The sequence below is a fragment of the Lipotes vexillifer genome, unplaced genomic scaffold (assembly GCF_000442215.2).
Source record: "Lipotes vexillifer unplaced genomic scaffold, Lipotes_vexillifer_v1.1 scaffold278, whole genome shotgun sequence".
Lineage (NCBI taxonomy): Eukaryota > Metazoa > Chordata > Mammalia > Artiodactyla > Lipotidae > Lipotes > Lipotes vexillifer.
Genome location: NW_006769677.1, coordinates 912,602 through 939,373, shown reverse-complemented (window position 1 = coordinate 939,373; position 26,772 = coordinate 912,602). Strand labels below are relative to the sequence as shown.

General features: G+C 35.2%; 1 protein-coding gene across 4 annotated transcripts in view; it reads left to right on the top strand.

Annotated features, from left to right (window-relative positions):
- The window catches only part of EML4 (EMAP like 4), a 162,034-nt gene that overhangs the window by 92,458 nt on the left and 42,804 nt on the right, over positions 1-26,772 (top strand). For 2 of the 4 annotated variants that reach the window (XM_007445745.1, XM_007445743.1), the window contains exons 4-11: positions 1,707-1,880; positions 3,747-3,875; positions 4,342-4,367; positions 17,405-17,528; positions 18,799-18,948; positions 22,278-22,347; positions 23,404-23,514; positions 25,931-26,026. In XM_007445745.1, the coding sequence (XP_007445807.1) occupies positions 1,707-1,880; positions 3,747-3,875; positions 4,342-4,367; positions 17,405-17,528; positions 18,799-18,948; positions 22,278-22,347; positions 23,404-23,514; positions 25,931-26,026 (880 nt within the window). Of the gene's footprint in view, positions 1-1,706; positions 1,881-3,746; positions 3,876-4,341; positions 4,368-4,565; positions 4,599-17,404; positions 17,529-18,798; positions 18,949-22,277; positions 22,348-23,403; positions 23,515-25,930; positions 26,027-26,772 lie in introns of all 4 variants that reach the window. The other 2 variants (XM_007445744.1, XM_007445746.1) reach the window with 2 other exon arrangements.

Sequence of the window (26,772 nt, the reverse complement as noted above, 5' to 3'; positions counted from 1 at the left end):
TGCCGCGGAGTGGCTGGGCCCGTGAGCCATGGCCGCTGAGCCTGCGCGTCCGGAACCTGTGCTCCTGTGCTCTGCAACGGGAGAGGCCACAACAGTGAGAGGGCCATGTACCACCAAAAAAAAAAAAAAAAAAAAAAAAAAAGTCAGTCTGAAGTCAGAAGGTATCAGAATGAATCAGATTAAGAAATGTTACTGTCAAAATTATATTTTAACATTATTCACTATTATCATGTGATTAAATTGTATGTACTACTTATATTTGTTTAGAATGTTCTTAAACATACTTCTTTGTAGCTTATGTACCTTATGGTCAAATTAAAAAATGTCCTTTGGTTAAGAAGTGTAGGGACTTCCCTAGTGGCGCAGTGGTTAAGACTCTGCATTCCCAGTTCAGTTCCCTGGTCAGGGAACTAGATCCCACACGCATGGAGCAACTAAGGGTTCGCATGCCGAAACTAAGGGTTTGCATGCCACAACTAAGGGTTCGCATGCAACAACTAAGGAGCCCGCGAGCCGCAACTAAGGAGCCTGTCAGCCACAACTAAAACCTGGCGCAACCAAATTAAAAAAGAAGAAGAAGAAGTGTAGATAGTTGACAGTTTTATACCGATTCAACCTTGGAATCGTTGATTCCATCTGCTTTGTAATACTGTCATAAGTGTTTGTGCAATATAAGGATTCTTATCCAGTGTGATCAGGAATAAGAGATGCTTCATTAATCAAGAGTCAAAGTGTGGAATCATAAGAATTTATACATATATATCTTAAATATTTTAACCTAAAATATGTTCATATGTTCATTTGTCAATTTTTTAATGAAAGGCTGAGTCTGCCCCATCTTTCTTTCTAAGTATGCATCTCTGATTAGATTGCTTGTTGACTGTCTTGCATAAAATACACCCATAAATCATTTTCTATAATTTTTAGTTTCATTCTTTAAGACAGAGTAAGAAATTTGAAACTTGCAAAACAATATGAATTAGAACCCATCTGTTTCTATCATTTTTTTTCATAATCTTTTATAATTGTGTCACCTACACAATTTAACAGCAGTTATTTTAGTAACTCATTTTTATGGAGTCTTTCCAAAGCATTCAGCTTAGTTTACATAGAAATTATCATTCTCTTTCCTATGTACATTTTGTCAGTTTTCTTTGTATTTTATTAACTTAATCATTAAAATAAGTACAACTGGCATAAACAAGTTCGGGGGAGAAAACACAGTTGACTCTTGGTAAGTGTGAAACTCAATTGGTGGAAGCAGAAGTATACAGAAGAAACAGGAATTAGAGAATAACCTACAAAACATGAACATTTAGTGTTCCTTGGGCATCAGTATGCTTTACAGAGGTAAAGTGTCACTAATGCTCTGATTTGGGTAAATTGAAGTCAGTTAAGAGAGTTTCTACTGTCCTTCCAAATTTGCCAAGATGGCAAAATGCATTAGAGGCCAATTTGGTCCAAAGGGGCAATCTTCCTAGGATATGTTGCCTTAGAATTATAATAAATTCTTTGCTGAAGATTTTAATCTTTACTGAAGATTTTTTTTAAAGAAATATTTTCATTATTGAATGAAAGCAGTATAAATTGTATTAGCTGTATGATTTAGGATTTTGAATTATATAATAGTAACTTTTTCCATCGTTTGATATATCTTTTTTATTTGTTTAAATATGTGTTGTTCCATGTTATACTTTATTTTACAGTGGTACAGAAAAAAAGAAAGAAAAACCACAAGGACAGAGAGAAAAAAAAGAGGAATCTCACTCTAATGATCAAAGTCCACAAATTCGAGCATCACCTTCTCCCCAGCCCTCTTCACAGCCTCTCCAAATACACAGACAAACTCAAGAAAGCAAGAATTCTACTCCCACCAAAAGGTTTTAACTGACCCCAAGTACAGAGCTAGGGAATGGTTGTAACGATACCTAAATTCTGTGACTTGAGAAAAAAATTGGCTATCCATGGTTTCCAAGAGAAAAGCCTGATGGCTTTTTTTCCCCTACTTCTTTGTTGCTGTAATCTGTATTTTAACACATTGGGGAATGAAAATTTGAGGTTATATTTATCAGTTAAAACTGGAGGAAAAAAATTAAGTTATAAACAATTTGATGAAAGGAAGGCAAAAGTAACCTCTAAAACCAAAACAACATTTTTATAGTAAAATTATAGAATATTTTTAAATTTATATATAAGTGTGCATAAATTTATAGCCATGGATAGAAAATTGCCGTATGTTGTTATCCTCACCATATTTTGGCATCATTACAACCTTCAGGTTGCAAGGGCCCTTCTCAACAAATGGCTCTTCATTGTGACTGCATCTCAGTTTCAGTTTTGGGTTTTGGGAGGATAAGTTCTTGCTTGAGTAGAGAATTGAATTCATTTCACCTAATCTTTTCTATGCTAAAGGCTTGCTTGAGGGCTTCTCTCTGTGTCTATAATAATTAATATTTTAAAGTTATGAGAAGGGGAGAAGGGAGAAACATTCTAACAATGTGTGTGAGCCTAAATTGGGGATCTAAACCTGCATGCTGGGAGTTCAACACTACAGCTGCCTTGTAATCAAATATTTAGACCAACTTAATGAAATTTGCCTGCTTTAGGGATGTTGATTCAAGCTTTATGATTAGGTATAGATGTATTTTATCATCATACTTCCTCTTGGAAATCTTAGGAAAATATAAACCATTCCCAGAACTGGCTAGGATTTTAATAAAAATAAATGACATCCATTCCTAAAAGATTTATAATATATTTTTATTTGATTAGCTTAATATTTTGCCTCAAATCTCTAATGGAAATTTGGGAAAACACAACACCCTTCACTTGATTGATGCATGTTTAACATTTTAAAAATGCTTTGTGTGTCTCGTGCAGATTCTTATGCTATCTAAATGGTTTGTAATTCTTTTGCCTGGTCTAATGTGGAGTTTTTCTTGGATATAGCTTATTAATGTTTTGCAACTTTGGATTGTATGTGGTTAAAGGTGGCTTTTTTTATAATCAATCTCTTTAAGGTTCTGATTTGACTTGGCATCTTCTTTGTCCAAGGTCTTTTTTTCAGCTTCTTAAGGTCTCTTGGAAATGTGCTTGCCATTCTGAATTGCTCTTTGGATATACTATTACAAGAAGTATTGAAGGCTGGATGAGTTGTAGGACAGTTAGCAGTGCAGCCAAAAAGTCATTTATAAGTTAAAAAATTTCAGTTATGAATATGTGGAAGCAGTTTTGATAATATAACATTCTTGTGTTAAATTGTTTTTACTTCATGGATAAAATTGACTCTAAAAGATATAAACAAGAGTTTTACTTTTAGTCCCACAATTATTTAGAAATTGTCATTTGTACCATGTATAATTTAATTCCATGAGGACATAAAAAAATGAAAATAGCAGCCTTGTAATGATTTTGAATAAGTATAGGTTTTTTCACAAATTCACACAATTTCATAAATTCTGAGAGATAGTAATTATTCATATTTAAGCCAATGGGTTTTTTTTTTTAGATCAAGTAATATTTGTTCTAGTGAATCTTCTGAATAATAGTGAAAATTAAAAAACAGACTTGGTAATTGCCTTGTTTAACTCCTTGACTCATCCAGGCACAGAAACTTTCAACTAATCCTTCCTTCTCTTTTCTGGATTAGCTTTAAGAAAATGGTAATTACTGCTTTTATGTTCTAGTCAAACTGTCAATTGCTACTCTTAGAATTTTTTTCTAAGAAACTAATATGTTTCTTCCAGCATAAAACGACCACCAACAGCTGAAAAGTCACATAATTCATGGGAAAATTCAGACGATAGCCGTAATAAATTACTGAGGGCAGTTTCAACATCAAAATTAATATCAAAAGTTATAAAAAATGCAGACAAGTAAGTATTATACTTTGTTATATCTGAAAATTATTAATTCTTTGACTATCACATTTGCATGTACAGTTATATGCCACGTTTAAATCATTTCTAAAAATCTGTATTTATATCTTTTTTTCTTCGAAGTGCATTTTTCCTTTTGTGTCTTTAGAAAAGGCTGTCTTCCTGTTAATGCTTCTGAACTCAATAAATTTCAATAATCTCGTAAAATTTGAGTATTTTTCATAAATTCTTTCTATGCTTTTATTGTTTAAGTGATCCTAATGGAATATTCCTTCTTTTATGAAACAGTATATTGGTAGTTTAGACCAGTGAGAAACTTCAAAAAATACTGATGCCTAAATTTCACGTCTGGAGATTTATCTGGGGTGTGGCCTAGACATTGAATCTTTTGTGATTTCTTCAGGTGATTATAATGGTCAGCCAAATAAATTGTAAAATAAATGTCTTTGAATTCCTTTTGTAGGCATAAAGATGTCATCATCAACCAAGGTAAGTTAAAAATCCTTTTCTAAAAATGTTTATCTTTTCTACATGTTAAATTTTTTCTTTTGATAAGAATATTGACTTACTTTTATTCAGTGTACTTTATTTATTAGCTCACAGTGATAAAAAAGAAGTGTGTTGTTATAGTCATTTAAGAAAATATCTAATTTTTATTGTAAGATATGTCATTTTTGTCTCAACCAGCAAAAATGTCAACCCGTGAAAAAAACAGCCAAGGTAAGAATAAGCTACACAGTTGGTCGCCTTCTTAGTTAATTTCTTCCTGGATCTCTTATTTGGCTTTTCATTTTTTATACTACCCGACTTTCCTCTTAATAAAGGAAATCTAGTAATTTGAACTAGTGAATCCAACCACTTTTCTATTTCTCTGAGCTCTGAAGTTTTAAGGTCAACAGTAGGAATAAAGATATCATTACAAAGAGGTATAATACCAAGGGGAATTTCCCCCTTTTTTAAAAAAATAAAAGTTGTACTTAGAAAAGCCATTTAAAAGATTGATAAATTTTAACTCAATTTCCTGTCTTGCCAACTTCATTGCAAATAATCACTCATTTCTTGAAGCTAAGACTTAAAATATAATAAGTCTAGCAAATCCATTTCCTCTTAAATTTTTCTTTTATATTAATTGTAATTTCTGGCTACTTGCTGTTGTTGGCTTGTTCTGACCCAAAAAAGGAAAGAAGACTTTCTGTAAATGTGTACTTAATTTAATTGCAAAGTAGGTAAGATTTATACATCAGTTTTACATTCTCCTTCAATTGCCTGCAAATTTAATTGAAGCATGCTGTTCTAAATAAAAGCATGTCCTTCCCGTGCATGCTTTTTACAGCTCATTTCTATGTGTCATAGTTATCTTTATTTTCTGGGTTATTTATTATATTAACCATATACAATGTGGTTAAAATTTTTGTTAGAGATTTAACTTGATTTCTATAGATTTTCACTTTTGATTCTGATAAGAAGAGTATTTGCAATCTTCTTTGGATCATTTGTTTTTACATAGAAATTCTAAATAAAGCTGATTATTGCTGCTGTTCTCCTTCAGTTAGGTCTTACTCCCTCTTTTATAATTTATAGTTAAGTATAGATTAAGTAATAGTTGAAATACCTTAAGGACAAATGAAATTTTATTTACAAAGACAATTCTTATTATGTGTCAAAACATTTTAAAAAGAGAGATAGTGATATATAGTGGTAAGAGCAGTGAATGGAGAGTCTCTGTTTAGTGTTTGGCTCTACTGTATAACAACCTTGTGACCCAGGCAAAATGGCAACATCTCTGGGTAGTTTTCTAATCTGAGAATATAACTATAAAGCTTACTTCACAAGACTGCTGAAGGATGAAATAATATGTATGAAAGTACTTTAAAAACAGAAAACACTGTACCTATAAAAAGGTGCTCCTATTATTACATGTTTTGCCAAAGAGCTTACGTTTTATAAAAATCCTTAGAGGGTAAATGAGAAAGGGCTACCTTTCTCTTTGTCATGCTGTGGTATGTCCTTTGGAAGGAAAAGGGATCTAACTTATGATTAGTATATAAGTGAGTGCTCTGTGTTGGTGACAATTTTCAAAACCATTCAAATAGGCAGGTAAGTAAATGTATTTAAAAGGGAAGGGTTTTGCTAGAGAAGCATCACTAAAGTGGGGAAGAAGGATGAAATGAAAAACTGGAAAAGTCAGTTAAATTCTGGTACAAGAATTGTTAGCTGAAGAAGATTGTTCCAGATGTTGGAATTTTAAAATGTCAGATGTTGCTTGCATTAGGCCTTATTTTTGGAATTTGAGCCTGTTCCTTTGCCATTTTAATCAGGTATATTTATCATTAGAGTGTATCTTGAAGGAAAACTGTTGTGCCTCAGCCTGTTATATAATTCAGGCCTGCCTGTGAGGCAGAGCCTATGGAAAGAAGTAGATGGATTCTAGATGGTTTAGGAGATTACAGGTAGGGTATGAGAGGTAAGGAATGGAGGGCATCTATGAAGGCTAACTTGAAAGTAGATAAGAGGCATCTACTAAAATAAGGAACATTTGAGGAGGAGTAGATTACGTGTAGAAAAGAATAGTTTGGTTTTGGACAGTTACACTTGAGTTGTTTATAAATCTTAATTTACTCGTAGAGGTGTGTGACAAACAACATAGTGCAGATGTTTAAACATGTGTAATTGAAGTCAAGACTGGTTTCACCATTTACTTAGCTTGTGACCATAAGCAGGTTAATTCACCTTCTTAAGTCTTTGTTTTCTCATCTGTAATTGAGACAATAATAAACCCTCAAAGGGTTATTATAAAAATTAAAGATAATAAAGTGTTTAAACATAGTACCTGGCACATAGCACCAAATAAATTTTAGTTATTAATATAAGTGTGACAGTACTCAACCTTGTACTCAAATATGTGGAGTTAAGATAAAAAGATGACCATTAAATAGATGATCTTCACTTGATGTAAGTTGTGGATAAATTTAAGTTTGGTATTCATTTTGCATAACATATTTCACAGCACATTTTCTTATACTTTAGGTATTAATCTAAAATATGTCATTTAAAAAAATATCTGTCATTTTTGGACAGTCTTTTTAAAATGTGATTTATTCTTTAGCTCTTTTTTTTTTTTTTTTTTGACATTGACAAGTGTGACTTGCTGTAAGTCATCTGCTTTGTTTTGGGAACACCCGATTTATATTTGGTACATATAAGTGAGTGGTAGCAGAGAAAACTTTACCTGAAATGACTGTGTCCTTCAGACACAGCAGAGTAGAAGAGCATAAATCTGCATATTCTGATCAGCACTTAGACAGAAGGAAGGAAACCATGGTTGAAAGCAGTGGGAGGTGAAATGAGATGTACACAGGGCAATCTCCGAGGCTGGATGTGGGGGGAAGGACATGTTACACCATGTCCTATAAAAAGAGGCTCTTACTGAATTAGATCCTTATCTACACTCAAATCCTTGAAACTTAAGCCCCTTTTCATTACCCTTCTCCCTAATTCTGTTGGATCCTCTTCCATCACAAGAGAAATAATATACTAGGTAAATTTTGTAATGAAATAAGTACAGCTCACAAGCTCATCCTTACAATCATTATCTAGTATATTACATTTTTAAAATATGGAAAATAAGTGTCACATGTCCTCATTTCTAGAGCAGAACCTGAATGTCTTCAAATTATTGCATGTTAACTGTCCTTTTCAGGCTTGAGTAATCCTAAATCAGTTTTCTCTTGTTACATCTTAAACTCTTTTAATTGTCTGGTCATGTTGAGAACCTGAATGATTCAGGTTCCTACTGGAGAGAAATCTGCTTAATTGAGGAAAAGAGAACTCCTCAGTCACCAAGTCACACTTTTACTTCCTCTTACAGAGCTGCCTCACTGCCCTATGATTAAATTCATTCTTGCTTAACTACCAAACCAGTGCAGTAGTAGCTTAACTACAGGTGTATTTAAATAGAAGAACTATTACTGTAACATCTTAGAAAATTGAGAGGTGGCTAATTCTTACTAGCTGCCTAGCTATCTGTCCAAAATGGCTTCAGATGAAGAATACTTTAAAAGTCATTTTGAAATACATACTGTCTAAAATCCTTCAGTAGTTTGTTTTAGCCAGTCATTCAAATAATCTAAAAATATATAATATAAACTCATTTACAAAAGTGGAGAAAGAAAAAAACTCTGAATAATCTTGTCATTTTAACAACTATTACAGTTCTGATGTGTTTCTTTATTGTTTCTTTATCAGATACACATTTTTAAAATTTTAAAGATTGATTCAACAAATATTTATTGAGTGTATTTTGTCAGGACCTGTCCCAGAAACTTGGGGATACAGCAGTTACATTATCTGAACTCTGTGGAACTTATATTCTACCTATAAGAAACAGACAGTAAATAATATGTCAGTAGGTAATACATATTGGGAAAGAATAAGGAGAGTAGACAATTGCTATTTTATATAGAGTGGTTAGGGGAGACATCTCTGATAAAGTGATAAAGTGACATTTGAGCCACCTGAATGAAGTGAGTGAACAATATGGGTATCTGGAGAAAAGAATTTCATGAACAGAGAAAACTGGAAGTACAAAAGCCCTGAGGCAAGAGCTTTCTTGCTGTGTTAGGAGCAGCAAGAAGGTCCTTGGTCGTAGTGTGCACACAATTTTGTATTTGTTAACCATTACATTTATAAAATATGGATTCATTCTAAGCAACAGAAGAGTCATTAGACACCTCACTTAGGAAAGAGAAGCAAAGTTGTTTAGTGGAAAGAGCATAATAATAAGCATGAGAGCTAGTTAGGGGTGAATCACAGAAGTTTAAAGAATCAGAATCCTACAATAACTAAAATTATGAGTGTTGGTTGGGGAGAAACTAAAAATTTCATTTGCCAAAGGAAGTTATGAAAAAAAAATAAAACATCCTTCATCTGATAATAAATTTTTCCCTATGACTCTTGAGACCTTGGACCTCAGTTTTCTTACATAGGCTTAGACTAGACGTTGCCGAGTCTCTTTAATAACTTTTTGAAAGCTCTTTCCTGCAGCAAATAGAAAATGGAAGGCAGCCCCCATACCTTCACTAACTCATGTTTAATCTACCTTTAAAGAATTTGAATACAGGTGCTTTTGTCCAGTGCCTTGTATTGTTTTCTGACCTGTTGGCTTCAGGCATGTTCTGTCCTAAAACCTGATCACATCTGTGTAAACTGAGCATTGTATCTGAAAGAATAATTAAAATTTACCTGTAAGAATATAGGATAGCAGTCCTACTGACACTGTCTGTATATTGTGTTACCTACTGAGAGGAAGTATATTGTCCCCTGCTGAGGGGGTGTACAATTTGAAACAAACCAAAGAAGTCAAAAGCCCTTAATTGCGCTACAGATAGAATCTTTCCTTGCTGTTTCTGAGATGATATCCAAAACTTTGCAGTTCCAGAATTTAGAAAGAAGGGTGCTAGCTTTAAGTCTTATTTTAAATGTGAATAAGCAGGAAGGGCAGGAAACCAAATATTGCACCTCCAAAAAAATACACTCACTTCTAAAATTTACCTATTGGCATATGTTAAATAGGATATATAATCATTACTTGGATCCCTAGGTCTGGGCTTTGTCCAAGTATTGTCTGTATTTAAAAGGAGACCAAAAAGGGGGAACCTCTTCTCTGTTGGAGATTTTTTTAAGCAGAGATCTGGTATCTGTTGGTGACAGTCTTATAAATTAAAATGTATTTAAAGGCTGTCCAATTTTTTTAGTATAAATTATCCCAACTTCTAAGAATACGTGTTCTTGACATCCTCTTTCCTTATTTTCAGCTGAGAAAAAAGTCCCAAGTGCCCCCTTTGAACATGGAGAATATGACTTTTCATGAGAGTATCCTAGTCTTGTGCATATTTATTTTATTCCAGTTGAAGACTTCACCCATACTGAATTTTCACAACTATAGACATACGTTTTTTTAAAAAAAAATCTAAACTAGAAAATGCAATTAACTAGAAAATCTCCATTCCTTAAGCATGCCAGTTAACTGAGCTAGTATAGTTAGAAATCCGTTCTGTTCAGAAACCGCAATTAGACTCCACAATGTGTTGCTCACTGTATCGACTGTTTACTGTTTTCCTGAAGCACTTTGAAAAGAATTCTGAAACTTGTGATTAGTGTAGCAGAAAAGAGGTACAAACGATCAGTGACATATACAAAACTGCAAGAAAAGGCATAGTAAATCACATGCCACATTCCTGAGCTATACTCATAGTGGATTCTCCAAGGAACAATTTCACCAAAAATATTCTATTGATTATTTCCTTAAATAATGCTTTTTAAACTTTTTAAAGATTAAATATTTTAATCTTTCTAAAAATACATGCAAATAATATTTCAAGCACCCATATACTGAACACCCAGATTTATTGGATCTTTACATTTTGCTTTATTTGACTCAGGTTTTTGGGGTTTTGGGGTTTTTTTAATTAACTTTTTTTTTTTTTTTTTTTTGGCCACGCCATGTGGCATGTGGGATCTTTGCTCCCCGACCAGGGATTGAACCCATGCTCCCTGCATTGGGAGCATGGAGTCATAACCACTGGACTGCCAGGGAAGTCCCTATTTTTTTTTTTTTTAAAGAAATAAAACATTAAAGATGAAGTCTCTCAATACTCTTTAATTAGAATTTCATATATAGGTTTTTATTGTTCCCCTTGGGCCTCTTGATTTTCTTTCTGCTATAGTTAATTGAGGAAGAGAGGGATAAATATTTCGATATCTGAAGTTCCTTTTTTTAATTTCTTATTTTTAAAAAATTAAATCCAACTTGGTGTATTCAGATAAAATGAAGAATTTTTTTCATTTAGTGTTTAAGATAACTTTTCCTGGGGATATAAATGAGTGATTTGAGGGACTTTGTAAAGTACAACCATGTTTTGCTTAGTTCAGAAATGTTTTCAGCAGTATAGCAAATCTTTCAGAAGTTTTATGTACCTTATATTGTTGGAATAGACATATTTCCCATCTTTTACCAAAGAAAGCCTTTTTCACGCAGTAAAAATAATTCAAATGCTTATGCAAACTCCCATGTCTGATATTTTCAAGTAATTTTATAACAATCACAGTTGTAAAAAAAAAACCAAAAAACAAAACAGCAAAGAAAAATCTGATTAAAGGTTTAGATTCAAGAAAGTTACTTAACTGCAAAATTACTTAACTGCAAATTGGCTTGTTGCTGTAATTAGATAAGTGTTGACCAGCAGATACATAAGATTTGGTTATGTCTGTCTTGTAAGCTCCTAAGAGGCTAGGTTAACTCATTTTACATCTTCATTGTGTACCCTCACCCCACCCCCATGTAATTAAGAATTCAATAAAATTTACTAGCTAGTAGAACTCTACCTATAGAACAACGAAAATTAAGGTAGCATTTTAGTATTTGGTCAGATTTTTCAGACCTGTGTTCTTGTCCCAGCCAGTAAAACTAACTACATAATATTTGGCAAGCACAATTAGGAATTTTTTAAATGAGCACAATAAGATTAGATTATATATCCTTCTAAATTCATGACTCCCCTTTTTATTTTGGAGTCTACATTTATGATCTATTTTTACAGCTAGACCTTTGAAAAGGGGTGAAATTGAGACTTTATTATAGCACAAATCAATTTCCTTGTTCAAAATCCAAAGATCCTTACAGATTACATTGTTTCATTGGAATTTTTAAAATTATTACTCAAGTGTAACTGGATCATTAACTGGGACTTGAAATATTTTGTTTAAAAATAAATGAATTTCAAGAAAAGATTTTAGCTTTCCTTAAATGGTCTTTGTCACTTTCTACCGTAACATTGTGGACAGTATTTCTAGCATCTTGTTTACCAGCCTGTTCTGTAGCTCTGTGGTTTTGGGGAATGGAACTGGTAGTATCAGAGAAAAAGCTCAAATTAAGTAAAGATTCTTAAATTTTCTGTTTGTTTGCTGGAATTAGGTAGCATCTCACAGCTAGCTACATTTTAGTTAAATATAAAATTCAAATTCTGTTGTGGGGGGAGCTCTTTAGTTCTAAAGATCGTAAAATATAAAAATGAATTCCTAAAGTAAAAACTTTAGGAGAAAGATGCTTTAAATTGTAAACATTCTAGAAGTTCAGAAGGCTTTCTACAAAGCAGTACCCATTACATAAACAAGTACAAGTCATAGTCCAGACGCTTGAAGCTCTGCTGTTGCCTTTGAAAGGCTTTTTTTTTTTAATCTCTAGGTGCAGAAATCGAGCAAGCTATTTAAAAGGGAAAAAAAGCACAGGAGGAACCAGTCTTGGAGCAGAGTATGCCCAGTACTAATTTTCTTCTACACTCTCCTTGAATTTTTCCTTTTGCTTTGTTATAATCTGTGAAAGATTAATAAATTTTGATAAGCATCTTTTAAACATATAATGTTAATAACCAGTTATTTATATCAGTATGAATTATTTCAGCAATACTGCTTTTCTCAGAACACCTGAGAATAACTATGTCAAAAAGTTTGGATTAGGGAATATAATGATCATTTTGCAATTTGAAGCACTTTGGAGGATAGGACAGCCCAGGGGAGGTACTAAAGTAGAAGCACATGAGGAGACTGAAGGGGAAGGACTAAGAGGTGTGCAAGAAGGACATGGAAATGCAGTATTTCAAATGTTTGCCTAGCGTTCACTCTTCCAAAAGATAATAGAGCAGAAACATCTTCCTCTTCTGTTGTACTCTCTGATTTCCTGTTGTTGGGATCCAGAGCTCAAGCTAATACTATTTGGATTATAAGGAAGCTGTACTGTCAGGTAATTGGACTTATGTGGACTAGCCTAAAGATATCACCACCGTCTGAACAGTACTGTCCAATAGAAATATAATGTATAACACACATATAATTTTAAATGTTCTAGTAGCAACATTTTAAAAATAAAAAGACACAGGTAAGGTTAAGTTTAGTATATTTAATGCAGTATATCCAGAATATCATTTCAATGTGTGATCAATATAAAAAACATTAATGAGATGTTTTACTTTTTTTTTCATACTAAATCTTCAAAATCTGTTGTGTATTTTACACTTACAGCATGTCTTGGTTCACACTAGCTGCCTTCTAAGTGTTCTACCAGTGGCTATCACTTTGGATAGTGCAGATCTAGAACATAGTTTAGGGCTTCCCTGGTGGCGCAGTGGTTGAGAGTCTGCCTGCCAATGCAGGGGACGCGGGTTCGGGCCCTGGTCTGGGAAGATCCCACGTGCCGCGGAGCGGCTGGGCCCGTGAGCCACAGCTACTGAGCCTGCGTGTCTGGAGCCTGTGCTCTGCAACGAGAGAGGCCGCGACAGTGAGAGTCCCGCGCACCGCGATGAAGAGTGGCCCCCACTTGCCACAACTAGAGAAAGCCCTCGCACAGAAACGAAGACCCAACACAGCCAAAAATAAATAAATAAATAAATAAAAACACACAGAGTACAAGTTCCATTTAAAAAAAAAAAAAAAAAAAAAAAGAACATAGTTTAGAATGAAAATATTTCCCAACAGAACGCAGTCTAGGAACTCATTTGACCTCTCTGAGCCTTGGTTTCCCCTTCTGTAAAAGTAGCCGTTTGAACTAGGTAAGCTCTAAGATTTCTTCCAGTTCCAGCATTATACATGTCTAGAGAAATGAACTAATAAAATTTATGGTATTTATGGTATCAACAATATCCCCCAGAATTTTCCTCCCTCCCTCCCTCCCTCCCTCCCTCTCTCCCTCTCTCCCTCTCTCCCTCTCTCCCTCTCTCCCTCTCTTTCTCGCTTTCTGTCTTTCTACACCATGCAGCTTGTGGGATCTTAGTTCCCCGACCAGGGATTGAACCTGGGCCCCAGCAATGAAAGCACCAAGTCCTAACCACTGGACCGTGAGGGAATTCCCTGAATTTTTTCTTTTAAAATTAAGCATTGATCAGATTCAATTAAGAATATTTTATTTGAGCATAAGCTAGTAGGTGGTAGAGCTGAGATTCAAACAAGGTCTGCGTTTATCACAAAGCTTGTGTTCTCTCCACTATACTGTATAGCCTCCCTCTCAGTCCCAGGAATTTTCACAATGTCAAAATAGGAGATAAAATGTTGAGATTAATTACATTTCAAGAAGCAGCAGCTTCACTATTGAATACAGATAGCCCTATAATGTGTTTACTAATTATTATGAGATAATTTAATCATTTCTTTCTTACATTCCTTTTCTGGACCACCAGACTTTATTAATTAATGTTACTGATCTCATACTCTTCTTTGACTGTCCCATGGCCCATCTCTTCCCCTTGACTTTCATGCTGGTATACAGTGAAGACAGCCAGAAAGTAGCATTTGGGTAAAACAAATTGTTAAGTCGTTCGACTATAAGATCAATAAGCCTGACAGCCTCAAGAAAAGGTTTGTAGTGAGAATTTGACTCAACAGTGATTGAGGAGGAAAGAGGTTCTTCTTCATCTATATATTTTACCTAATTCCCAAGGTAAAGACTCTTCTTAGGTTGCAAACTAGTGAGCTACATGCAGGCCAAAGGTGTGTTTTCACATGGTATTCTCTCTTTTTTGGCAAAGGAGTAAACGTTTAAAAATTGGGAGATTTCACAATAAATTATAGATTTTCTGTTTCTCTTGAAAAATGAGAAGATCTAGCAGCACTGGGCTCACATCTTTCCTGAGGATGATTAACTGCTGCCTTCCTGAAATGGGGCCTGGTGTATGCCAGTGCCGAACCCCAACCGGTTGTCCTGTATTCTCCCACTGCTCTCATTTTGCATTTCCTGCCTGGGCCTGTAGATATTTGAACTTGTGACCCATGTATTATAGTGTACCTGATAGAACCCTCAGAATTCTAACTTATTTGCTGCACTTGCTATTCTGTGGACAGTCACTTTAAAGCTTATGAAGAGAGATTACAGTGTGTTAAGTCATGTATTACAAGCAATTCCTAGACAGTGTTTAGAATGGTCATAAATCCTTCACAAAGGGAAGGGAATAAATATTTGTCAAAGACCTTACACTTTACAGTGTGATATTTACTCAGTCATAATTCTGAATGGTAAGTAGTATTATCATTGTATTTATTAGGAAAATGAGGCCAAAGTCACATAGCTAGGAAGGGGTAAAGCTGGGATTCAGATCCCAATCAGTCTTTTTCTCCAAAGCTCCTTCTCTTTCCACTGTAATGTGTTGCCTCCCTCTCAGTCTCAGGAATTGTTCCCAGTGTCTAGATTATATTCTCTGTGTCCAGCATGCATACTGCCACTTTATCGGCAGGAAAAGCATTTTCATCCTAACGTGCACTGCCATTTTTATATTAGAAAAGTTCACAGGCGCTAGATACATAGTTCCTTTGCTTATAGTTAGTTGCTTGTGCTGCTTGACAGTTGCTAAAGGAATCAATGCAGTATTCTGAGCTGTCTCTGTTAGCAAAGGAGAGGGCTTTTTTTTTCTTTGATGCTATATCCCTAACCCATTCCCTTTGCGGGACATATAATCTCTTCTAACTGGCAATAGAAGCATCTATTAAATATTTTATTTTTTTCCATTCAGAAAGCATTTATGCTATACACCTCTGATCAATGATCTTGGAAGAAATTCCAAAGGACAGGATATCTCCCTTTAAGAATTCATATTCTGGGGCTTCCCTGGTGGCGCAGTGGTTGAGAGTCTGCCTGCCGATGCAGGGGACACGGGTTCGGGCCCCGGTCTGGGAAGATCCCACATGCCACGGAGCGGCTGGGCCCGTGAGCCATGACCGCTGAGCCTGAGCGTCTGGAGCCTGTGCTCTGCAACGGGAGAGGCCACAACAGTGAGAGGCCTGTGTACCGCAAAAAAAAAAAAGAAAAGAAAAAAGAATTAATATTCTTTAAAAAACAACAACTGCAACGGGAGAGGCCACAACAGTGAGAGGCCTGTGTACCGCAAAAAAAAAAAGAAAAGAAAAAAGAATTAATATTCTTTAAAAAACAACAACTAGAGGGAAAAGTATGTAACAAATTGACACCTATAAGAAAGTGAACTATACAAAAAATGACAAGGAGATACAGATAAAGATGATTGCTGAAGGGAAATGGTTACAGCTGATAACTAAATCATTTAGTTATCATCAAAGTCCAGCTATGCTACAACTCATCAGGAAGCAGAGCCCACTCTTAGATTCAGAAGTAATAGAGACATACATCATGTGGTATTAAAACTATGGCGTGGGAGGTCTTAGCCTGTTCTTAGATCAAACCCTGAGGCTGAACACACTATGAGTAATAATAATAAAAATAACGTGAACTTCTATCCCGTAACAAGCACAGTTTTAAAATCTGACTCTGAAGAAATACTTACAGACATTCAGCAAATAATTTCTTTCCTTCTTCCATGGTTTGCATTACATAAGCTATTGCATTAGCTACTCTTCTCCTTAGTAGCTTAGGTCATTATTAGAGGTCCTAAGGCTGTATCAGCCTCTGGTTGATGATCACATTTTCGGTCTGTTTTTAACATGATTTTCATATAACAGACAAGTTAGCAAGTTCTAGACATTGCCTATGCTTTTGTACTCAGTCCCTTATTTTCTCCCTCCCGCTTAGGTTCTTTTGTAAACATTTCACGACCACCATCAACATTTATTAAACCTGTCTGTATGTAGGTTGGGATGCTGGGGCCAGGGATCCCAACACAGTCTCATACACAGTCTCATTTGTTCACTTAAGTATTGTTTTGTTTTTAAGACATAAAACAGTCTCATCTGTTCACTTAAGTGTTGTTTTCATTCGTAAAAGGTGTACAATAAATATTGATTTGATTCTGGAGTTGTCTTTTTAACATTTTTAGTTTTAGACTGTTGCACATCTTACAAACAGCTATTGGTTTATATAAATAAGATGTTTTTGCTGCTAACTAGAAAACTGTTTCCTAGCACTGTCTTTAAAATGTTAGTGTATTATAGTTTAATTGCTTAGACTCAAGGCTGATTGTAGGCATGATTGTGAAGTAGGGGACCTTGGACCTCTTTCCACCCAGCTCTGGTCACTGCCCTATGTAGCAGAGCACTTAGTCTCTCTCCCTGTCCTGACTTATGAGGGTGTCTGACTTCACTCCTCGTGGTATATTCTGAGGCCGTGTCTTGTATGCCATTAAACGTCGGTAGGTTGATCAGGTAGTGTGGTGGACATGGTCGTTGTCTACTCTGACAATCTTTTTTCAATTGTCAGAGAAACTGCCATCACAAAATTATTTTCTTTTCATTTCTGTACCTCAGCTTTCCTGGCCTTCTTGTTGAAATGTGTCAACTTATAGATAAATTATATTTTAATTATGAAAATAGTTATTCTTACTTAAGGAAATGACCAATGGTTTTTTTCCTACAATGTTTTGGACTAGGTCTTTATACAAAAGCAATCATGTATAATGAGACTAGAACTCTGAAGTAGCTATTTTTTATCTGTTTTTGTTGTATCACATTAATAATACACTTTTCTATGAATATTCAGCAAATACATCTGTCTTAATTTTTTTCTTGTGTCTTAACAGAAGGAGAATATGTTAAAATGTTTATGCGAGGTCGACCAATTACAATGTTCATTCCTTCTGATGTTGACAACTATGATGACATCAGAACAGAGCTGCCTCCTGAGAAGCTCAAACTGGAGTGGGTGTATCCTTTTCTATTGTGACAGCAAATTTGTTTGCTTTGTCTTTAGTTTAAGAAAAATAAGTTTACTTGATCTCTATCAAAATTGTCTTTATGCCAAAAAAAGTAAATGTAATAAACATAGCAACCACTTGAGAAAGTAAAGAGATGTCATCTCTGATCCTTTCACATAGTACATGTATTTTGCTATTAGCAATTTAAAACCACCAAAATTAATATTTTCAGGTAGGGTAAGCAATATCCTACGAACATCGAGGCAGGTGCTTGTGGTGTGGTAGAAGAGGCGCCAGATTAGAATTGGGAGGCTAGCGTTTGAGTCTTGGCTCTGGCACTTATCCCTCATGAACCTTACTTCCTTCACTTATAAAAAGATGTTAATAATCCCTATCTCACAGGTCCATTGTAAGAATTAAGTAAGGAAACATCAGTTAAAAGCTGTGAAATAATGTGGATTATTTTATTAAGAGCTCAGATTAGCAAAGGTGGATTCTAACTTGAGAATTAACTTCTTCACCACCAGACTTTTTAAAAAAAATGAGTATATAAAACAAAGTGCTCCTTATTTCACTTAGAAAGTCTCACTTCTCTTAGACCCTCTAAGGAACTCTCAGTGAAGCAGAAGGAGCTAATAGTTTGAACTCTGCTTTCTGCCTTCGTTCTCCTGCATCCTCCCCGACCCCTTGAATCAGTCTCTCCTTTTGGCAGAAATTAGCTTGAGAAAGCTCACCAATCCTGTTGTTCTGTACAACTTCTTAGTGGACACTCTGCCTATATCAGACTGTGCCTGGCTATCTCTTATTCATCATTTAGGTCAAGCGTAAGTGTCACTTTTTCAGATAGCCCTTCTTGTGATCTCTCTCTTTTTCTCTCTCCATTTAAATTAGATACTCCTTTTATGCTTTCTCCTAGCATCTGTTATTTTTCTTTCCACAATTTCTAATGATATATTTGGTGTTAATTTTTGTCACCTTGTAAAGCATAAACTCTAGAGACATAGGCCCACATTTGTTTTGTTCAGATGTGTGTGTTCAGCTCTGTGCCTGACACATATTAGGAGCACAATATGTATTTGTTTTTTGAATGAGGAAACTAAGATTTAAGCATGTTAAAAGTTCTTGGGGTTCCACAAGGGCTAATGGCAGGACATGAGTTTTCTAGTTCCATTCCAGTCCTCTTTTCTTATACCTTCCTGATTCCCTTAAGTATCCATGAAAAAATTGTTTATTTAAACTTTGAAAATTATGTTTATTAAAAACCTTGACTCTTTTTTAAGATATGGTTATCGAGGAAAGGACTGTCGAGCTAATGTTTACCTTCTTCCTACCGGGGAAATCGTTTATTTCATAGCGTCAGTAGTAGTACTATTTAATTATGAGGAGAGAACTCAACGACACTACCTGGGTCATACAGACTGTGTGAAATGGTTGGTATTGTTTAACATTTGTTCATTTTTTAATTTCATGCTCTTATTTTTTAAATCTGGATTTTTATTGGAAATGATTTCCTATGGAAAACTCAGAACTTAAGGATATTATGGGCATTCTGTAGATAACTTCAGAAAGAAAAAGAAGACTTACAGGCCTCCAGAATGGTTGGTGTGATATCCACTGCAATAAAACATATCATCTATAAATCTCAATTGGGACCTCTTTTTCTTTCCCACATCTTTTATGGTCGTTTTCTTCTGGCCTATAACATCAGAGATATGTGGGGCATTCTAGACTTTTACATACTTCTGAGAGTGATTATTGGTTACTAAATATTTCTTGAGGATTTATGTAGGTAAATTTTGAACTTGATGCTTTTGGGTGGAGAGGGAAATCATGGCTGAATAAGGATTAAAGTATCCCATAGGGTGTCAAACTGTAAAAAAGTGAGAACTCCTTTTATATACTTGGCATGTTTTTAAAGTACTCAATTATTTTTACTACTTCTTAGTTAACTTTAATTATCTATTGCTTAGATTCATTATTTTCCAACATTTAAAATCTTCTCTTCTATGTCTGTACTATTCTGGCAACTATATCTTTATCTAGAAAAAAATTACTCTAGGGCTTCCCTGGTGGCGCGGTGGTTGAGAGTCCGCCTGCCAATGCAGGGGACATAGGTTCGTGCCCCAGTCCGGGAAGATTCCACATGCCGCGGAGCAGCTGGGCCCGTGAGCCATGGCCGCTGAGGCTGCGCGTCCAGGGCCTGTGCTCTGCAATGGGAGAGGCCACAACAGTGAGAGGCCCGCGTACCACAAAAAAAAAAGAAAAATTAATATATATTAGACTTAAAATATTATATAGATACTGTTAAACTTTTAGAGATGATTAAAATATTGCCTTTTTCACTAGAAGAATAATATGTGTACAGAATTACTTATTACAATATCATTTGTGATAGAAAAGATTGGAAACAGCCTAAATATCTTTTAGCTGGGGACTGGTAACATTGTGGTGTATCTATAGATTACCAAGCAGCTATAAAGAAAGAATAAGGTAAAAAAAAAAAAGAAAGAAAGAAAGAATAAGGTTGGATGGACTTAGAGATTATCTTACTGAGTGAAGTAAGTCAGAAAGAGAAAGACAAATACCGTATGATATCACTTACATGTGGAATCTAAAATACAACACAAATGAACATATGTGCGAAACAGAAACAGACTCACAGACATAGAGCACAGACTTGGGGTTGCCAAGGGGAAGATGGGGTTGGGGAGGAAAGGATTGGGAGTTTGGGATTAGCAGACGCAAGCTATTACATAGAGGATGGTTAAACAACAAGGTCCTATTGTATAGCACAGGGAATTATTCAATATCCTGTGATAAACTATAATGGAAATGAATATGAAAAGGAATATATATATGTATAACTGAATCACTTTGCTCTGCAGCAGAAATTAATACAACATTGCAAATCAACTACAATAAAATTTTTTTAAAAAAGAAAGAATGAGGAAGGTCTTTGTGTATTAATATGGAAAGATCCCTAAGACATACTCCTAAGTATAAAATTTGAATGAGAAAATGTGTGTATAGTGTTCTACCATTTGTGTAAAAAGGAGGTGGAAGATAAATATTTATGTTGGCTTCCACATATGTAAAATTTTTCCAGAATTATTAATAAAAAGAAACTGATGACAGTGATTACCTGGGGTTGCAGGGAGTAGGGATAATAGCGAGGTAGATGAGATTTTAGCAGAATTTCAATATGTGTTTTTATAGCTTTTGATATTTGAACCATGCATATATATTACCTAATCCAGCAATTTCACTTTTTAAAATGTGTTTTAAAAGATTGGGGTTTTTTGTATTTAAATTCTTTCCACAACTTTTATTTATTTTTTATTATTTTTTTTATTGGAGTATAGTCGCTTCCCAATGTTGTGTTAGTTTCTACTGTACAGCAAAGTGAATCAGCTATACATATACATATATCCCCTCTTTTTTGGATTTTAATATGGCAAAATGTTAATGTTAGGGTTTTAATTACTTTTAATATAATTGACTGCAATAAAGGATGTGAACTATTTAAGTAAGAGGAAATAGAATTAAAGAAACATTGATAAACTCTAGCCTCCTTAGTAATAAAAGAAAATAAAGTGATACCATTGGACTTCCCTGGTGGTGCAGTGGTTAAGAATTCGCCTGCCAATGCAGGGGACACAGGTTCGATCCCTGGTCCAGGAAGATCCCACATGCTGCAGAGCAACTAAGCCTGTGCGCCACAACTACTGAGCCTGAGCTCTAGAGCCCACGAGCCACAACTGCTGAGCCCACGTGCCACAACTACTGAAGCCCACACGCTCTAGGACCCATGTTCCGCAACTACTGAGCCCATGTTCTGCAGCTACTGAAACCCGTGCTCCGCAACAAGAGAAGCCACCGCAATGAGAAGCCTGCATACTGCAACAAAGAGTAGCCCCCGCTCACCACAACTAGAGAAAGCCCACGTGCAGCAAGAAAGACCCAAAGTGGCCCCCCCCAAAAAAAAAATTGATACCATTTATACCAATCAAATTATCAAGGCATTTTAAAAGGTATAATTCTTAATATGGGGAAGTTTTATTGACACTTTTAAAACATTCTTATTTATGACAGTTTAAATTGATACTCTTCCAGAAAGTAATGAGCAATACATACCAAGAACAAAAAAGTTACATTCTCAGTTGCGCTTACCCCTTGGTTGCAAGATATAGAAGAATTCTAGATATGGATGTGAAGACATCCTTCTAAAAATCTTGCTCATCACTCATATGTTTAGCATGAGAAATGTGGGCATATATTTTGTAGTATTTTCAATTTGTACTTAAAAGTTTCTTGCCCAAAGTTGGCAGGCAGATTCTTAACCACTGCGCCACCAGGGAAGCCCATGCTTATGTTTTAATAAAGTAAAATTACACAATGCAGTATTGCATCTTCACTGTAACGAAACAGTGTGAATATTTATTCCTAGATGCAGGACTACAAAAGAACTTGAACAAATGAGAACAGTTTAATTTATGATGCCACAATTATGAGTAAATATTTTCTTCAGATTTAGTGTTCTAATAATTTGTTCAGTTTAACAAGGAAGTAGTATGGCTGAAAACAAGAAAGAAATCCTTTAGGTAATTGATGTTTATTTGATTTGCTAAAGTAAATAAATGGGCCACGTTGAGATTTTTTTAATGATTACAAACTGTTTGAAAAATGTTGATACTTAGGCATATTTCTGCTGTTTTATGTCTTTCCTGTATTTAAAATTGTTGTTAATACTGCTTTTTAGCCTTGCTATACATCCTGACAAAATTAGGATTGCAACTGGACAGATAGCTGGAGTGGATAAGGATGGAAGGGTGAGTGGCACGGTTTTATGCATTCTGTACCTAGTGATATTGATATTAGAATGGAATTGATTGTAATTTTAACCATAACTCATTTATTTTATTCTCTTAAAATTTAACTATTAAGGGATTTCTAGTATAAGCAGGGAAAAAAATATTAGGATGTAATAACATTCCAAAAAAACAAAAGAGAGTCAAAGTAAAAATTTTGTTTCAAAAAAAAATAAGTGTTCTCCCTAAGGAAACTATTTACTTGTGAAAATGGGAGAACTGATAGGCTTGTTAAAAAAATTTTTTTAAACATAGAATAATTTATCAATGTTTCCCTAAATTGATGAATCCCTTGATTTTATATATGACTAGAAATGATAACACTTAAAATTTTTCAGTTATTATTCAGTACTGTTAAATTGGCTTACATAACAAATCCCTTATTTGTAAGGATCAATAGTGAATGTTAATGATGACTGATGAGCATGTATATGACTACTCATGACATTTTCTGACTTAAAGTTTCTTTAAAGAAAAAGGAGTTGGAGGGCTTATATTGGACGACTTTTAAGACCCCTTCCAGTTGTAAATTCTATTTAAGGACTGTTTGCTTAGCAATTTATTGGGCACTGATTCTTTTAAAAAGTATTATTTTCTCAGGAATGAAAGTAATGCTAAAAGCAGGATTTCCAGAGCAGATTTGCTTGTGTTAGAATCCTGACTCCACCTTTTAATAGCTGGATAACTATAGACAAGTTATTATCTCCATTTCAGTTTCCTCATCTGTTAAATGGTGGTTATAAATAATAGCACCTAACCCATAGGTCTGTGAGAATTAAATGAATTAATACATGTAATATATATACTTAGAATAGTATATAACACATAGTAAATACATCACTTGCTGCTACTGTTATCACTTTTGTTATTTCCTTATTTTCATGGTATGAGAAGAAAATATCTGCTCAAGATTCTTTGGAGGCATATGTGAACAGTTCTTGTGCGAGTGGTATTTATTTTCATCTACCTAAATACTAGTTGTCTTGCTGTCTTGTGTTTTTCCCCTTGTTTCTGCAGCCCCTGCAACCCCATGTCAGAGTGTGGGATTCAGTTAGTCTATCTACACTGCAAATTATTGGACTTGGAACTTTTGAGCGTGGAGTAGGATGCCTGGATTTTTCAAAAGCAGTAAGTATTTAAGGGAGTTAGCCAGCTGCACAAAGACACAGAAAAGAAGTTAAGCTCAGTTTTGTGTCTGTGTTCATGGAAAGTGATAATTGAACTGAAAAATTAGATGTTAGCTATTGCTTAACAATGGCCAGCATTTTAACCTAAGTGCTAAAGTACTTTGGTTTAGATAGGATCCAGGATATTTCGCTTAATTATACTTACTTTGTTCTGTCCTGAAATAGGATTCTAACGTAATAGCAGGAAATGGTTAAAGGAATGCATACGTAGCATAGTAAAATTGAAACAAGCAATAAGATGTGCTTTTGCTTCAGCTTGAATCATGGAGATCTATTTTATTTAGAAAATGTACAGACGTGAAACTTGGCCAGTTCTGCCACAAGTACTGTCTTTTCTTAATGTCATATTGGAGTAAAGGAAACAATCAGACCTTTGTGTTCACTAAAATCATGAATTGTTTTGGTTCTGAATTGATGACAGCATGATTTTTTTAAATTAATTAATTTATTTATGTATTTAATTTTGGCTGCGTTGGGTCTTCGTTGCTGCGTGCGGGCTTTCTTTAGTAGCAATGAGCGGGGGCTAGTCTTCCTTGCGGTGTGCGGGCTTCTCTTGTTGCGGAGCACGGGCTTTAGGCGCTCAGGCTTCAGTAGTTGTGGCTCGTGGGCTGTAGAGCATAGGCTCAGTAGTTGTGGTGCACGGGCTCAGTTGCTTTGAGGCATGTGGTATCCTCCCGGACCAGGACTCGAACCCGTGTCCCCTGCACTGGCAAGCGTATTGTTAACCACTGCGCCACCAGGGAAGCCCCGACAGCATGATTTTAAATTTAAGTTTAAAATTCAGTGTCTAGCAATCTTACCTAAGCCTTGAGACTTTATTTTGTGAAAATAAAACAAGATGTTGCTCATTTAAACATTCTATTTATTCTTGAATTGTATGTAATTATTATAGAGTATACAGGAAAACTTTTTATTTTAGGATCATAATTTTTAATTTCAATTACAAATATACCTCCAAATTTTATTGGGCCTCATTCATGCTTTAGGATATATTTATGTATTCATATTATCTCTTTAGTTCCTAACTGTCAGCAGCTATATTCTGGATTATGGGTGTTTCGTGGGACATGGAGGAGCAAGGGACATTTTTAGAGCAGAAAGATCAGTTTGGGTGGATATAGGAACTTTACTAGCTTGCAGGCACTGAATGTCAAGGGGTATAGTGAGTCAGGAATTGGGAGAAAGGCATTTAGAAAAGGAGATCGGAGGACAGAAGGGAAATACTTTTACCATCTTTTTTACCCCCCCCAAATTTCTGTAGCAGGAACTGTTGTCATCTTGTTGATACCACTGTTACAGTGTTAAGACTATCTTGGATTGCCTCACACTCTGACTTTTCCTCATTTAGGTAATCATTCCAATACAGGATAAGAGAAAGATAAAGAGGAAAGTAAGCTCTGCCCTTCCTCGGTACCTCTCACTTATCACCACAATATTTCTTTGTTCCATAGACATCATAAGGCATATACTACAAATGCTACTAGAAAAAAAATAATCTTTTAGTATCATCCACAGTTCTTTTTCTTAAACTGGGAGGCATTAGTTATGTTTTTATCTTGTTTATTCATGTTAATGTAAATCAGGTATATCATGGAAAACAAATCGGCAAACTTTAAAGTAGCCATTAATTTTAGCTTGTTCTATCAAGCTACCAAAATTTAGGAGCAAAGTTATAAAATTATATACATTTCACATCTACCTCAAAGGAAAATAACTTTAAATGCAGTCAGACTACTTTAAAGCAGAAAATACTTTAAGATGCAGAAGGGACTAGGGTATTCTCCAAATTAATTATTTGCTATCTCTGAATAATAAAAGTGGCCAGGGCCTCCCTGGTGGCGCAGTGGTTGAGAGTCCGCCTGCCGATGCAGGGGGCGCGGGTTCGTGCCCCGGTCTGGGAGGATCCCACGTGCCGTGGAGCGGCTGGGCCCGTGAGCCATGGCCGCTGAGCTTGCGCGTCCGGCAACGGGAGAGGCCACGCCGCGGAGCGGCTGGGCCCGTGAGCCATGGCCGCTGAGCCTGCGCGTCCAGAGCCTGTGCTCCGCAACGGGAGAGGCCACAACAGTGAGAGGTCCGCATATCGCAAAAAAAAAAAAAAAGTGGCTAGATAGCAAGTGGAGATCAACCTAGGGGAAAAAATGAGAAATGGAAAAACAATTTTTTAAGACTCTTTATTATATTTCTGAAGAAAATACAGTCTCAGTAAATAGTATATTCATTATATTTCAAGGAACCATGAGCTTAAAGGATTTTGGATTATCTTAAACTTGGCAGTTTTAATAATATGGTATTTCTTTTTAGAAAGTCAGCCTTATCTGAAAATTTTTAAATGCCTATTTAAATTGACTTTTCTTTAGGATTCAGGTGTTCATTTATGTGTTATTGATGACTCCAATGAGCATATGCTTACTGTATGGGATTGGCAGAAGAAATCAAAAGGAGCAGAAATAAAGGTAAAAACATTTTAATTGGGTATTATCTTTTAGAATACATTATTTGTGTTGTAAATCCTTGGAAGTATATTGCATATCCTTAGGTTTCAAGAAAGTACCAGCTGGCCAAATTCATCAAATTTATTGATTTGTCATTATTCTTATGGTAGTCAGTTTTAAGATACAGTAGTCAAGCAGCTTCAACCACTTTCAGTGATATTTCAGACACATTGTACTACTGAAATGCCAAAGTAGTTGGATGTGTAATCTCAAAGTTAAGACTATACTCTACTTGGCTTCTTCTTTAACAAAATATGTTATTTTTTTCAATCTTTAAAGATTAAAAAATCTAAAGGAAAAATTCAACCTTTGGAATAACTGAACATAACTGAAAAGCATAGTAATGATAAGTTTTTTGGTTTTATTATGGGTATGGGATTATTAAATAAAATACTACAGCCTTTATAGTTGCTATAGAATAGTGTTAATCCTTTCGTTTAGAGCAGGCTATAACTTGTAAGAGAGGAATGAGGTTAGCATTGCAACTGCATTCTTATGGCTCAGAAACGGCCTCCCTGTGACAGGTTCAAAGGGATTCAAAGCAACAGGATGGGTTTAAAAAAATTTTTTTTAATTTATTTAATTAATTTAATTTTGGCTGCGTTAGGTCTTTGTTGCTGCATGTGGGCTTTCTCTAGTTGCGGCAAGCGGGGGCTCTCTTCATTTCAGTGCGCGGGCTTCTCATTGTCGTGGCTTCTCTTGTTGCG